Source organism: Colletotrichum tamarilloi, assembly GCF_030869305.1.
Source record: "Colletotrichum tamarilloi strain Tom-12 chromosome Unknown Scaffold_1.1, whole genome shotgun sequence".
In the NCBI taxonomy this organism is placed as follows: Eukaryota; Fungi; Ascomycota; class Sordariomycetes; order Glomerellales; family Glomerellaceae; genus Colletotrichum; species Colletotrichum tamarilloi.
In genome coordinates, this window is record NW_026849384.1 from 819,943 (window position 1) to 833,056 (window position 13,114).

The window sequence follows — 13,114 nt, forward strand, 5'->3', positions numbered from 1 at the left end:
GTTCAGGGTCCTCCTGTTGCGGCTTGCGGGTGCCTGACAGCGATGCGAAGCGAAGTTTGGAGACGCGAGAATAGTTGGAGGTGCGAATAAGAACCAACGAAGAAGAGAAGAAGCTCACAGACAGGGCAGGGATCCGTTCCATGTTGCTGTCACTGCGCAACACCTCGCACCTCAACTTGAGGTGGACGAAGAAGCCAAGCCTTTCCGCTCCCGCATGCCTCTTTAGTCACCGCTGGCGCTGGGTGGAAGTCGGGGATGGATAGGGAACTGCCCGGCCCCGCCCACCTGACTACTAATGTGTGTACTTTGCATGTAGGTTGCCCGTAATCCCCGACGGTATTCTTCGTTGACGCTGACGATGACTTGCTGCTGCGCCTGACTGTGTGCCGTCGAATTGTTCCCAATTGTTTCTCTCTCCAAGGGCTCAAACAGCCCAGCCACACCGCAGGAGGCCAAGCCCCCCAACCGCAATACCTTATAACCTCAAAGACTCACGACTCGAGCGTCGAGACACACCCGAATGGCGCCGAGAATCGTGGCGGTGACTATGACCTATCTCCCCATGTTGTCGAAAATTGGCCATGGGATGCATGACGTCGTGGGGCAGCACACCTGCATGCTGTGCAAGCACCTTCTCAACTTCTCATCCACCCCAGCGATGCGGAGCCGAGTGCCGAGACCAGACGCAAGAGACACCACACAATACTAGTAGAGATGCTAGACACGGACGCAACGCCCACTGAGCTTCTTCACCGGGCTGCCCAGCTGCTGTTTCCTCGACACGCCTCACACACTTCAGCCACAACCGCTTCTTCAACTTCCCTGGTTGACCACACCTCAACTCTGGGCAACACGACGCGTCGAGTCTTGGCCGTGCTTCGCTTGCCATTTCCTTGTTCAAACCGTTTTCACGATTCACAGAGCCAATGCACCGGACCCGCAAAGCAAGCAAGCAATAACTACAGAGTATAGTCATCAGGTTGCAGAAGGCGACTGGGCATGACTTGCAGAAGTTGCACATCGTAGCACATCATTCGTTGAAACGAATCGAACAAGTCATGAGCAAAAAAAGACTCCCTTGGTTGACCCCACCAAAAAAAAAAAAAAAAAACATTGTGTTGTCAACTCACAACTCAGTCATCAGCCGCGAAGCTGTGCAAAAGAGCCAAGGCCGTAGACGCGCAATCATTGTCGCCATCAGCTCTTCCTTGGGTGCTTGGCTCCGGACGAGACCGAATCGCCTTATGGGGCAATCGACGTCTAGCGCCGCCCACTTCCTTACTGACGTATCCGCTCTCAGAAGCACACCTCATTCTTTCGTGAGATTCTACGGCCCTTTTTTGGATGACTTTGTTCCCATCTATCCCCGCCGTATCCACTCTCGCAAAGACATCACAAAACAATTGCTTTTCCCATTGATCAACAAACATTCCAAGGCTGATTTCAGGCTCAGAGTCTCCAGAACGTGGTTCGGTTCGCCAAAACATGGGGGGAGTTAGTTGTGTTTCCCAATCTGTTCCCCCAACCGCGCCAAACTCTTTTGGCGCCGTAATACGACGGAAGCATGGAATTCATTAGACGGGCTTCTGGAACCCGCGGCCTGCGGACACCCGCCCGGACGATCTACCTTTAGTGCGACGTTCAAAAAGTAAGGTAAGTAAGGTAGTGCCAAATGTCCAAAATCAGCCTGCGTGTTATACGCTGTCGCGCTCCGAGGAAATCGGAACGGCTAGAACAGCCCAGATAGGGAAGTATCAAGAGAGAGACAGAGGCAGGAATGACCCCGATCCCACACGCACCACCCAATCCTTGCGCCTACCCGGCTACGGTGCCGGGAGCCCAGGAGTTGAAGGACGCTGTAGGTAAGACGCACGGGGTGTGGGTCACCGCGCCCCCGTCGGGATTCGGAGCCGGCGCCCATTCGGTGATCGTCCAGGGCCCTAAACAACATGCATAATATCTCATTTAAGGAAGCACCTCGGCATGCCCGATTGCGTACCTGGTACGGAGTACTCGTAGGGCTGCCCGCGGACGGGATGTCACATCGCTTCGGGACATCGCCGGCTCTGCTGTCTTTTCGCAACTACCGACCTGGTTCACGGCAGGATTGTTTTCCCACGATTTGATAATTTGTATGACTGGTGACTGTTTTGCAAATTTGTGAGCTCTGTAGACTTTTTGTCGAACGCGTTTTCCATTTCCAGAGATGAAAGGGGGGGGGAAATCATGAGTTTGATGACGACAATAGAGACTGTTTCCGATTGTCGTAAGAGGTCTCATGTCGTACTCGCTTGGAGCATCAGGGCACGCGGGTGGTACAGTGTAGCCAAGAGCTCGCCGATACGTATGAAGAAAGGTCAGGCCGATCGAGGGCCAGATGCGAGCAGAAGGGTGACACCAAGGGATGTTCGAGTTGGACGTAGGTCACTGGTTTAGCGAGAAACCCGGTACATCGTCGCCGAACTCCACCGCATACCATCTTAAGCAGCCTATGTGGAGATTTCTCGGGATAGAATGCGGTCGAGCTCTCGTTGTGAAACTGTGAGCATACGATACTGGCTAAAGTATTTATCAGGGGCAAATCCCTAAGCTACATCGTCAATATTCTTGCAAGTGATGGATTGACGTAAACTCTGACCATGTGTCCGATTAAACGTTAGCCTGTCACACAATTTCAGAAGACGAGTTGCTTTATCGATCGTGGGGAAATGATCACGTATCAAAAGCTGCTCCTCAGTCGGCTGTGTGTCTCATTCGATATTGATTGCTTCATATCTGCCAGAGAGCTGTTGGGGACAATCTATTCTAAGAGTGTATCCGTCTGTTATTATCAATAGAAAGCTGCCTCGAGTATTATCTCAAGCCCGTATGGAAGCTGATATAGAACTAATGTGGTAAGACATCAAGTCAAAAAATCATTGGAGTGAAAAGAAAAAGAACAAAAAGCGGTGCAAGCTAGAACCGAACTCAGACCTCACAAAAACAAAAACATCGGGGGTCGACTCCCTTTGTGTGTTCTTGCAAGTGATCAGTCGCAACTACTGCGCCAGGAGGCTCCCCATCCGATGGTGACAGGTGAAGCAAATAATTTTGCTAAAAGCTACCCATAGTCAGTGACTGTATGGCTCCTTCCCAACAAGGTCGTTGTCCCTCTTCACCGCCTTGTATTTCCTCCGAATGGTTACCCCTTTTTTGTCAAGTCTGGGAGTCACAAACGTGTGGTCTTCCCGGGAACCTCATTCCGATCACGTCCAAGAACTTACAGACGTTGAGTCCTACTTTGCTAATTCACCTACCCACTACGATCTCTGACTGCCGCATACTCTTTATCCCTACATCATTATAGCACTTGGTTCACATCATACTATAGCAGCTTGAAGCTACAGAAAAGGCGTTGCCGAAGTTGGATCCTAGGCAAATCATTATCAAAGCCATCGCAATCTCTCACCATAATATACAGGGGCAGTATACATATCCAGTATTAGGTAGAGTTAAAAACCAATGATTGAGCTTCAAAAAGGATCTACCAAGGCTGGTCTATCGCATGTCCATGAAAACAAGGGGAAGCCTGCCTCAATCAGGAAACAGAATGGACTAGTCTGAGTACAGGGCATCAGCCCCCCATGTCAAACAAAGAGCTATGCCCTTCGATTCTGCTTCATGAGGGGATTCTCTTCGTCTTCGATACCGGTCTCGACTACATCGTATAACGCCACCCCAGACAACTCGGTGATAGCTAGATATACAAGTTTTGTGCTAGAGAAGGTGGCTAAAGGCGGAAGTCCGCTATGAGCGCTCTTCGCTCCTGCCTTTTCGGTATTCCATTGCCTCGATGGCAGGATACCGTTCCCTCACGTCGGAGTTCCTTGGAACACAAATGGAAAACTAACGAGCCATCATTGGGAACTAGGATGGTTCGATAAGTGTGGGCAGTATCCAGCACTGCGCGGAACCAACTGCGCGTGTTCCATTGCCATACCCATGGCCATGACAAAAGAGGATGGTGTAATACGAGGAGGCAAATCAACCCTATATTCTACGCGGTGCTTCCTACCTGTCAAGGCATAGAACCCTATTCAGTAGTCTAGCTAAGACCGAGAAGAGATATTCAGAATCAGAATGCACCGCGAGCAAATATCTACACCGAGATTGCAAACAAAAGAGGCAAGACCATAGGCCCAATGGCTCTCTCGTCATGTTTCATCGCTACGCGTCTAATCTCATTCTACGTGATAATCTCATGCCGACAAGCTCGGATGACTTCCAAAGTGGGGGCAAGTGCCAGTACACTACGATACATAGAGCAAAGAGTCCCAAGCAAGATAGAAACCTAGTAATATACAGAGTCCGGCCGATTTCCTAGAATACGCCTGAATGCAAGGCCCTTGGACAATACGACAAGGCTTGATGCCGACTGAGCATTATCGCCGTATCGTACCTGAGGATGCCACACGAGGTTGAGAAGAAGGTGTGGGTTGTAGACATCTGCGACTGTTGCCATGATGAAGCTTGAGGTATAAACCCCCTGGTAAAGCCTCTGTATACCACGAAGATCGCGGGTGTGGGTAGTCAGACCCACGTGAAGCTCTCTCGATGAAAGTGGTGAGCAGAAGCTTTGGCAATGAAATAGAGGCAAGTTATGTAGAACTGCGAACTGAATGGCTTTGAGAGTCGAAACGAGTCACAATCTTGCAAACGAAAAAGAAGCTATATTGTAATCAACCAATCTAATATTGCCTCTGTTGTGTGGGTATCATATTAATATGCAGTAACCGCAATGCCAAATCCCTTTTCAAACACAGTATATCACAAGTCGATCCTTCGAAGCTCCTCAAAGCTCGTCAAACACCCTCAACCGATCCTCTTCCTCCTCCCGCCCCCGTCTATCCTCCCACAAAGGCGACAACTTGGGCGCCCGCTCAGCCCCATCCACGCTCCGATTCGCCCCCCTCTCAAGCCCCTTCAACGCCCTCCCAGCAGCGCCCTCGGGATCCGCCGGCCCGCCGAGGTACTGCGCGCCCACAAACAGCAGAATCAGCACCGCAAACACCACCGACGTGACGATCCACACGGCCCGCAGCCTCTTGCGCGTCTTCTCCTGCCACTCCCGGTCCGCCCTCTCCCACCCCTCGATCCGCCGCCTTACGAGGTCGACGCGACCACTCAAGCCCTCGATCCTCGTCCGCCCGGACTCGATGCGGCCCTGGAGCGTCTTGATGCGCGACTCCTGCTCGCCGAACTGCCCGAAAGTGTCGAGCTGGCCCGCCACGTCCCGCGCCATCTCGTCGGCCTCAGAGACGAACTCGCCCGTCATCTGCCGCGAGGCCTCCGTCAGCTCGCGGATCGCCGAGATTGTGTTTTGCAGCATGCTCTTCTTTTCGAGGACCGAGTAGTACGTCTCGTCTAGTCGTCGGGTTGTCGCTGTTGAGAATCCGCTTAGCTCGACGAGCGAGTTCTTCAAGCCGCTATACGTAGAAACACCGACATGTCAGTCCCAAGCTTCTTCAAAGAAAGACCATCACGGAAGAGAACGTACGCAACCCTATTCGCCGTCCGACCTTTCTCCTCCACCAGTGCAGCCTCATTATTCACCTTCCTCAGCTTCCTCGAAGGCGGCGTAACAGCAGCCGGGTTCTCTCCACCCCCAATCATCGGCCCAACAAGCGCGCTCGTCCTCCGACTTGAGTCCGGACTCCTGCTAGGCGTCACATACTCCGACCTCGTCATGTCGAACGAGCTTCGCCCACCCAATCCACCAGCACCAGCAGCGCCGGGCGCTCTCTCATCCAAGAGCAGAAGCCTGTCCCTATCTTTCCGGCTCTGCGCGTTCAGGTGCAGCGCGTGCTGCGTTGGGTGGTGGTGGTGACTGTGCCGGTGCCGATGCATTCTCAGCGGCGGCGAGAACTCGGTGATGGAGCGCGTGATCTGGTGCCGCGGTCGTCGCGCGGGGAGTAGGGCGGCAGCGGCGGCGGTGGCCGTCGAGGTTGTGGCAGCAGTGGTAGGAGGGGCAGCAGCAGCAGCAGCAGCAGCAGCAGTGACGGGCGCCGAGATCGGGACCGAAGCTATCTTATCGTTGTTTCTGCTCTTGCTCTTGCTTCTGCTGTGGCTGTGGTGTACGGATAGGTGCTGTTGTTGACCGTGGTTTTGGGAAAAGTTGGCGATAGCGGCTGCCGTCATCAACGTCGAGGCCGATGCCGACGGCAGCTCAAAGCCGTGAGCACTGTCGCCGTTGGCAGACATGGTTTCACCCTGTGCTTTTTCGTCCTTTTCCCACCACCCCCTTTCAAAGAAACTGGACGATAGAGAGAGGCGCTCCAGCTGCGGCTCCGCCGCGCTCAAGCAAAGCCGCACACGCCAGCGAGTACCTATGCTTGTTGCCCAGTGCCGCCTGCTGAAAGAGCGCTGAAAAAACAAGACCCTCCCCGAGCCAGACGATTTCTTTGGTTGGGACGGCCTATCCGTAGTTTAGACTTTTTTGACCTATGCCTGGAACGGTCAATGCTTTGGGCTTTTGGGGGGCAAAAGAGATGCGCTGGGTTTGTGTGTGTGGCTGTTTCCTTACAGAAGGGAGGTCGCAGTGTGGAAGATCGGGAAAAAAGGTGGAGGTGGAGTGTGCACGGAGATTCCCAGAATCCCCAGTGAAAGCTGGTCGTTTGGTGCTGCCTTTCTGCACACCTCTCTGTGTATGGGCCAATGACGCACTTTCACATGCGCCTCTCGGGGTCCTTCCCCGTTGTCATGAAACGTCGTCTGAACGAAACCACCGGCACTTTCCTTGGTGGACTTGCAAACTGCTGGTCCAGAACCCCCCTTCCCAAAAATGAGGATCAAGTCATACGCTTATTGTTTCTATGTAACTATGAATCGCGGCCCACGTTTGGCTGGGCTTCCATTGCCGCCATCTGGCCCTTTGATCCGATTTCACCGAGCGAAAAAAGCTCGGATGAGTAGCCTCATTGGGCTTTCTTCGTAGTACACATCGTAGATCATCGCAGATGGGATCAGCAGTTCCATCCCTCCTCTGTTCCGTCCCGCCGGCTCCGGATCCGCCTCCCTGTCGCCTGTTGCCCGCTCTGTGGGTTTGCTCCTTGTTGTAGCCTTGGTATCTCCACGGGGGTATCGCTTGACGATATAGCGTTCGGCCTCGCATAGCCCCGTGTGTGTCGAGTCGTTTGTCGACTGAGCTGTGCAAAATACGGGCGCGTTAGGCCCGACTCTTTTCCTCCACCACCGGAGTCTGTTTCGGAATTTGTCACGGGGGGAACGGCGCTACTCCTGACTTTTGTCGGCGCCGAGATTCGATCGTAGTGCCCTTTCCAATAGCAACTCTGCCCGTGTGCAGTCAAGCTCATGAATTGATGAGCTTGTTTCGCTTCTCCTTCCTTTTGAGTCTTTCTACACGCTTCTTGTGCATCTTCTCAGCCATCTTCTCGTATCGCTCCTTCTCTTCCTTGGCGGCTCTTCTGTCCTTGATAGCCTGGACTTTTTGCTGTAATTGTTGTCAGCCGAGTAGCCTGAGAGAGGAAAACAAGCATAGGGAAGCATCATCATACCTTGCGCTCTGCCTCCTTCTCGTCTTTCATCTCCTTCTCCTTGGCCTTCATGGCCGCCATTGCGACGCGCTCCTTGGCGCGCTTCTCGTAGGAAGTCAGGCCTGACGTCGGCCTAAATGCCTTCTTCGTCTCGTGCCATTGCTTGCCTAAAGGGAGAAAAAGTTAGCTTCAAGCTGTCGGATGAGCCCAAGAATGGGGCAGATGAAAGTACCATTCTTTCGCATGCCAAGCGGCTTGTCGACAGCGGCAGTAGCAGCTTGGGGCTCCGCAGCAGACATGATGACAGGTGTTGAAGAATTGCAGACTTCAAAGGCTGAGGAACGTTAATTTACGTAGTCGAGATTTCAATGTGCAGCGGGCGGCATTCAAGGTCCCTCACGCCGAACAGAAAATTTCTTGCAAAGCGAGGGAATGCGGTGGGCGGGGCGCAAGGCTCTGCCGTTCAACCAGTTAAGATGCACGCTGTCACTTGTGGCGGTGCGAGTACCCAGAAAATAAGCTACCGTGCATGTGGCTGAGGAAAGGGTGCCAAGATGCTTCTCAGGGTCCTTGCTCCGCTCAGAAGCCAGATGTACATGATAATGGCGCCGCTTCGTGACAGAAGCAACATTGATACGACCCTCGAGGTTGGGAGTAGTGGGAAACCAAGAAAGAAACCGACAAGGAGTACGATCTCCATGACTTAGATGACGATGCTCAACTGGTTTCGCGATATACTTTGGATCTATTGCCTAAAGCTGACTCGCTACGTTGTTGTGCTTGCGAGAAGCCTGCCAAACGAGTCTCGTCATCAATAACCCGATGTACCTATCCGCCGTTTGAAATGACGTCCGAAGCCTGAGTCCTTTTTTTTTCTCTTGTGTTATTCTCTTTGCGCCGCCGTCTAACGGCTGTGGCTCATGGCTGGGCCTGGCTTTGAGACATCATATCGATTGGTGCCTCAAGGAAAACGAACTTCGGCCGGGAGCTCGCATGAAGGACTGGTGTGTAGTGTCGGCAGAGATGAATGGCGTTGAGATTTGGTTCTTGTCAAGGGAACAACAACAAACCAATCAAACTGCGGTTGAGATGTACCGCCTCTAGGCAGGCAAGCTCATGTCCGACGAAGTGGCGGCGCACGAGGCTGCCGAAATGACACTGAAAAGACATTCCTCCTTTCCCCAGCTGCCAACTTGGCCAAGACTATCAGATTCTGGAGTCGGCATCCCTGCCGCCCGAATTAATCGAACGCGTGCCTTGTCACGTCAAACTTGGATATCCCAGATATTAAACCCTAGGTTCCCGATGTTTAGAGCCTCTAGTGATCCTTAAAGATGATGTCTTTACTGGTCGGCGCAGGGATACCGGAGCAAATATTGACGGGGAATTAGGTAAAGACAGCTGGCACAAAAAATTTGAACAACGGCGGCACCTAAAATTTGTGATGACTTGGCCACCACTTCATTTCATTACCGAGGGCGTGGGGTCATGCTGAAAGCAGCTGCTGGTCAATCTTGCAGGCGAGATTAGTTTGGGTCACCCGCAATTCAACCGGACCCGGCTTGTTCAGAATTGCCGCCAGCAAACGTTGAAAGGGTCGACAGAGGGCCACCAGCTGGCAGAAGCGTAGGGGACAGTTGGGTGAGGTATTCTTAGAACAGTTGGCAGATCGGATCGGATATGAAATGATGCAAGTCAGTATGGTTTGGGCCGGAGCCGCGCTTGCAAAAAAAAATTGGTGGGAGTTCGGGGGAAAGAAACATTTGACAAGGGAAGAGTACGAAATGGGAATTGATGGGGACTGAACATCCCAGTCGGGGTGGAGATGGCTGTCAGCCAAGGAGGCAAAGCACCATCACGAGGATGATTTTTGTTCCCTGCTGGGAGATGAGTGTTTGAAAGGAGGAACTGTTCCTGATTTGCTTATGGAGGATTCTGCCCGTGGCAGGATTGAATACGACCATCAGTCTCGGCATGTCATCGACCCAGGGTTTCAACATGGTGGCAATAGATATCCGTACGGATACACAGCAGAGATGTAACTGATGCGTTATTCCTCACCGCGTTGTATTTAGTATCGAACGAAGAACCATTGTCAAAATCCCTCTCGTCGATATCAAACCGAAGTGCCTCATTCTGTGTTCGATTGGTGCGTGGCGTCATGCAGGTCCGTCTGTGCACTATGCAACTTGAATTCGCGTAGTGGGTTCGAATGCAACATGGCGATTGACAGGCCAGATTGGTTGGAGCGATGCAAGAGGCGCGAAGGTTATCATCTGTTGCTTCTGCAGGTGTATCTGCAACTCTCAGGGTGAGTGAGCAGCAGCCGCATGAGGGCGGCTTGGGAAAAGCATCGGGCCTTGGTAGGCCAGCAACGGGTAGAAGCCGCCTGTTTGTTGATGCTCGTCGCGATGGGCGACTCGGAAACGTTTGAAGGGTAAAGAGTTGATGGCCAGGCCACTAAGCAAAGCTAGTCGTTTGGGGATAGCTTCGCCTCTTTGTCATACTTTGATGCCATGGGTTGAACCGTGACGGCGCCGTCGCACGAAGAACCTGTTAATTTTTCAACGGGCTGGCGGACGTTGATCAGAGCTAGGTAAGACCAGGCTTGGAAGAAATTCGGCGGGCCCAGTCGTTCGATCAAGAGAGCTCCTGGTCCGGCTCCGACGCCCGAGTTTGCGACTGAGTCAAGATGAGGCTCCCGACCGTAGCAACGAAAATGAAAACAGACTTTAGAGTTAAGCCGCGTGATACTCTCTTTGTTCCGCTGTAAGCAATTGCAAGCCTCAGATAAACCATCCCTCGGGCGGTTTATCATAGTTTGTGGCTTCCTCAAACGTTGAAGGCGCCGCCGAAGCTGTGCAATGATGGCTCGACGCGCACTACCCGCACAAAGCCCTGGAATCCATTGCTGCCGTTGTGAACGTAAACGAGCGCTCCGTGCATACGAACTGGCCTGCCATGCCTGCCAGTGACAGAAGAAGACATAGCCCTGTGTGGGGTTGTATGGTTGTGTTGCCTTTGATGCTCCATCAGCTCCGACTGTGACATGCCCCCCCACTACTACCTAGGCGGCCAAGTGGGTTGAGGAAACGGGGGCGTCAAATACGGGAACATGGGAGAAATAAGGTAATGATCCCATCTCATCCCATCCCATCCGGAAAGCGTGTGGTGGTTGCCAATGATAGGACATGAAATGTTTCCTCTAGCATCATGTCGCCATTGCTGTCCCGGTACGACGATTTGACAGATGCTGTGCGCCAATTGCTGAAAAGACGGACGGCATCAGTCGAATGTCCGCATACCATCCCGATATGCGAAAAGTGAACAACTGAAGAGGCAACTATTGACAATGGCATTCGTCTCCCTCGGAACGCCTCTCCAATTCGCGTGGATTTGTCCTCCGTACCCTATTCACAATAGTGAGGTATTCGTAGACACTCGTAGCTGTGGTTCCAGTGGATCCAGAGATTTCCCTTTCCAGACTAAGGAAAAAGCAAGCAGATCTGCCAGGTGCTATCGGTCATCTGGCCGATTGAAATAAAATGGAGATGGGAGGGGTCTTTGAGGCTTGGAGGGGGGAGCCATCGTCTCCTCTGGGCCTGGGGGTACGCGGGCGTTTCTGAAGCCCAGCAATAAAGAGTGGATAAAGAGTGACGAAGGGACCTTGGCACATATGTTTTACACCCCTGGCCATCTCTCGTTCTCAGGACCGTAAGCCAGTCAGAGGCCGCCGTTGAACCTGGACGTGGAGGAGAAATTCGGCTCCAGTGCCGCCTCAGCGCCCGTGTTACCATCGAAGAAGTCCATTTCGGGACGGTGCACTGAGCCCACACACATCGCTTGACCGCTTTGGCTCTGGCGTTGGCCGTGGACGAGGTAGAACCCGAGGCGTCGGCCCATTTTCGAGATGCGGCGTGGCTGTCGATTCGAATCGAGTTGAAGCCCCCCGCGCAATATTCGTACATAGGTACGGCCGCCGATGTCTTTGATTGGGGTTGAAACCAGGCCGGGTCGCTCGGGTCGAGGAAAAGAAGCAAAGAAGGTGTTCAGTATACGGGACTGAATCTAGGTTAGAAGACGAAGCGAAAGTGTAATCCCCGATGAGGTGGTGCTTGGGCGGGAGCTGGGTGTATGAACCTTGGGAAGTGGTAGGTGTCGAGCAAAACATGATATGACATGACTTGAAGTGACTTGGCCTAACTTTCTGGTGCCTCATCGTCCCGTCTCTTCTCTCGAGGCTTTAGTTGTGTCTTGTGGTGGCTTTCTCGCAGAATTGCCGCAAGGGGCGGATGGCAGCGATGGAGATGGAGGGGGCGTGGTCGAATGGAGCCAACGCCGTTGCTGTACCTGCAGAGACGGTTGTCTGCCATCGCTACTCTGGTGCTGTTAGTCGGGCACGGCGTTGCGATGATTCGTCTCGTTTGCATTTGCCATGTGCTGGCCATCCGGTCGTCCATCATAGCACCGGTCTGGATTTGCTCCCATCGGCACCTTCTCTTGTCATCCCCCCAAACCCGGAGGTGCCGTGGTTGTGGTTGAGCTGATGATGTGCGCTGCTGCTAAGGTATACTAACGTAGCTGACGGCTGAACTTAATCGCTCGCCGAGCCCTACTTGGCTCAGTCTTTGCTGGTAAGTTATCCGTCAGAGAAAGTCAACATCTGGTGGTTTCTCTCTTTGCGAAAAGGGAAGTTTCTCGCTCTGAGTCTTGCTCTGACCGTGCATTTCGTGGGCCACTTGCGGGATGCGACGGGGAAGCGCTCCTGGGGAGTTCCTTCCGCCTGTGTGAAAAGATACGTATCGCTACCTCCCCGCATGGAAGGTCTTACCTGCCGTGCCGTGCCTGCGTGGTGTGCGTGTGTGTGCTTGAGTGCTTGGGGTGGACTTGGGTAAGAGGAGAAAGAAAAAGGTACGCATACTCCGTTATACCAGGGTAGGAAATCAAGTTCAGTCTCAGTGGTGGTGGCCAACAGAAAATTCACTATTGCACCGCAATCAAGTACCTGAACACAACGGCCCAAGGGTACCGTGGTCTCCGTCCCTTACACAATGCACGACACAGAGCGCACTGAACTCTCAGCGCCTCTATTCCCTGCCTTCAGTCCACTTCCGTTCATAGGTTCTCTCTTGACTTATAGCAAGCCGACTCATTGCAGGCCCAGATCCACTGTTCCAGTCTCAGAACTATCGTCAAACCATTTCGATAAAAGTCAGATTCCCTTTGCCCAGTCCATGATCTTACCTTACCAGTAGAAGGGTCATGAAAGAGGTAGGTACCAAATACACGCATGAGAGACAAAGGAAAGCAATAGCGAACGTGTGTTTGAGGCCACACGAAGCGGTGAAGACGTTGCGTTGCCATTGACGGCTGAGGTGCAGCTTCGCGGGTCCTCTAGGCTCTACTACGCTCTGTCTAGTCCTCTCGTGCCAGCTTCTGCCTGGCAACCTCGTCAAGTCAACCAAGCCAAACAAGCCAACAACCTACTGGGCCGCCGCTAAGGCCAGGAAGCAGAGGAAGATGGGCCTGGGCTGTGGCCGCCTAACGACGGCCGAGTCTTAGTGCGAACTGGTACGGGTGTT

General features: G+C 53.0%; 3 protein-coding genes across 3 annotated transcripts; 1 reads left to right on the forward strand and 2 right to left on the reverse strand.

Moving 5' to 3' along the window:
* Positions 1-4,831: 4,831 nt before the first annotated feature.
* On the reverse strand, positions 4,832-6,240 carry CTAM01_00275 (uncharacterized protein; the record flags this gene model as incomplete). The annotated part of the gene is made up of 2 exons (XM_060516329.1): positions 4,832-5,465; positions 5,537-6,240. The coding sequence occupies 2 exons, from the start codon at positions 6,238-6,240 to the stop codon at positions 4,832-4,834; spliced, it is 1,338 nt and encodes a 445-aa protein (XP_060388955.1).
* Positions 6,241-7,348: 1,108 nt separating this feature from the next.
* Positions 7,349-7,831, reverse strand: CTAM01_00276 (Cgr1 family protein; the record flags this gene model as incomplete). Its single annotated transcript, XM_060516330.1, has 3 exons — positions 7,349-7,489; positions 7,554-7,699; positions 7,765-7,831. The coding sequence occupies 3 exons, from the start codon at positions 7,829-7,831 to the stop codon at positions 7,349-7,351; spliced, it is 354 nt and encodes a 117-aa protein (XP_060388956.1).
* Positions 7,832-12,583: 4,752 nt separating this feature from the next.
* Positions 12,584-12,787, forward strand: CTAM01_00277 (uncharacterized protein; the record flags this gene model as incomplete). Its single annotated transcript, XM_060516331.1, has 1 exon — positions 12,584-12,787. One exon carries the CDS (start codon positions 12,584-12,586, stop codon positions 12,785-12,787), a length of 204 nt encoding a protein of 67 aa, XP_060388957.1.
* Between the last annotated feature and the right edge of the window lie 327 nt (positions 12,788-13,114).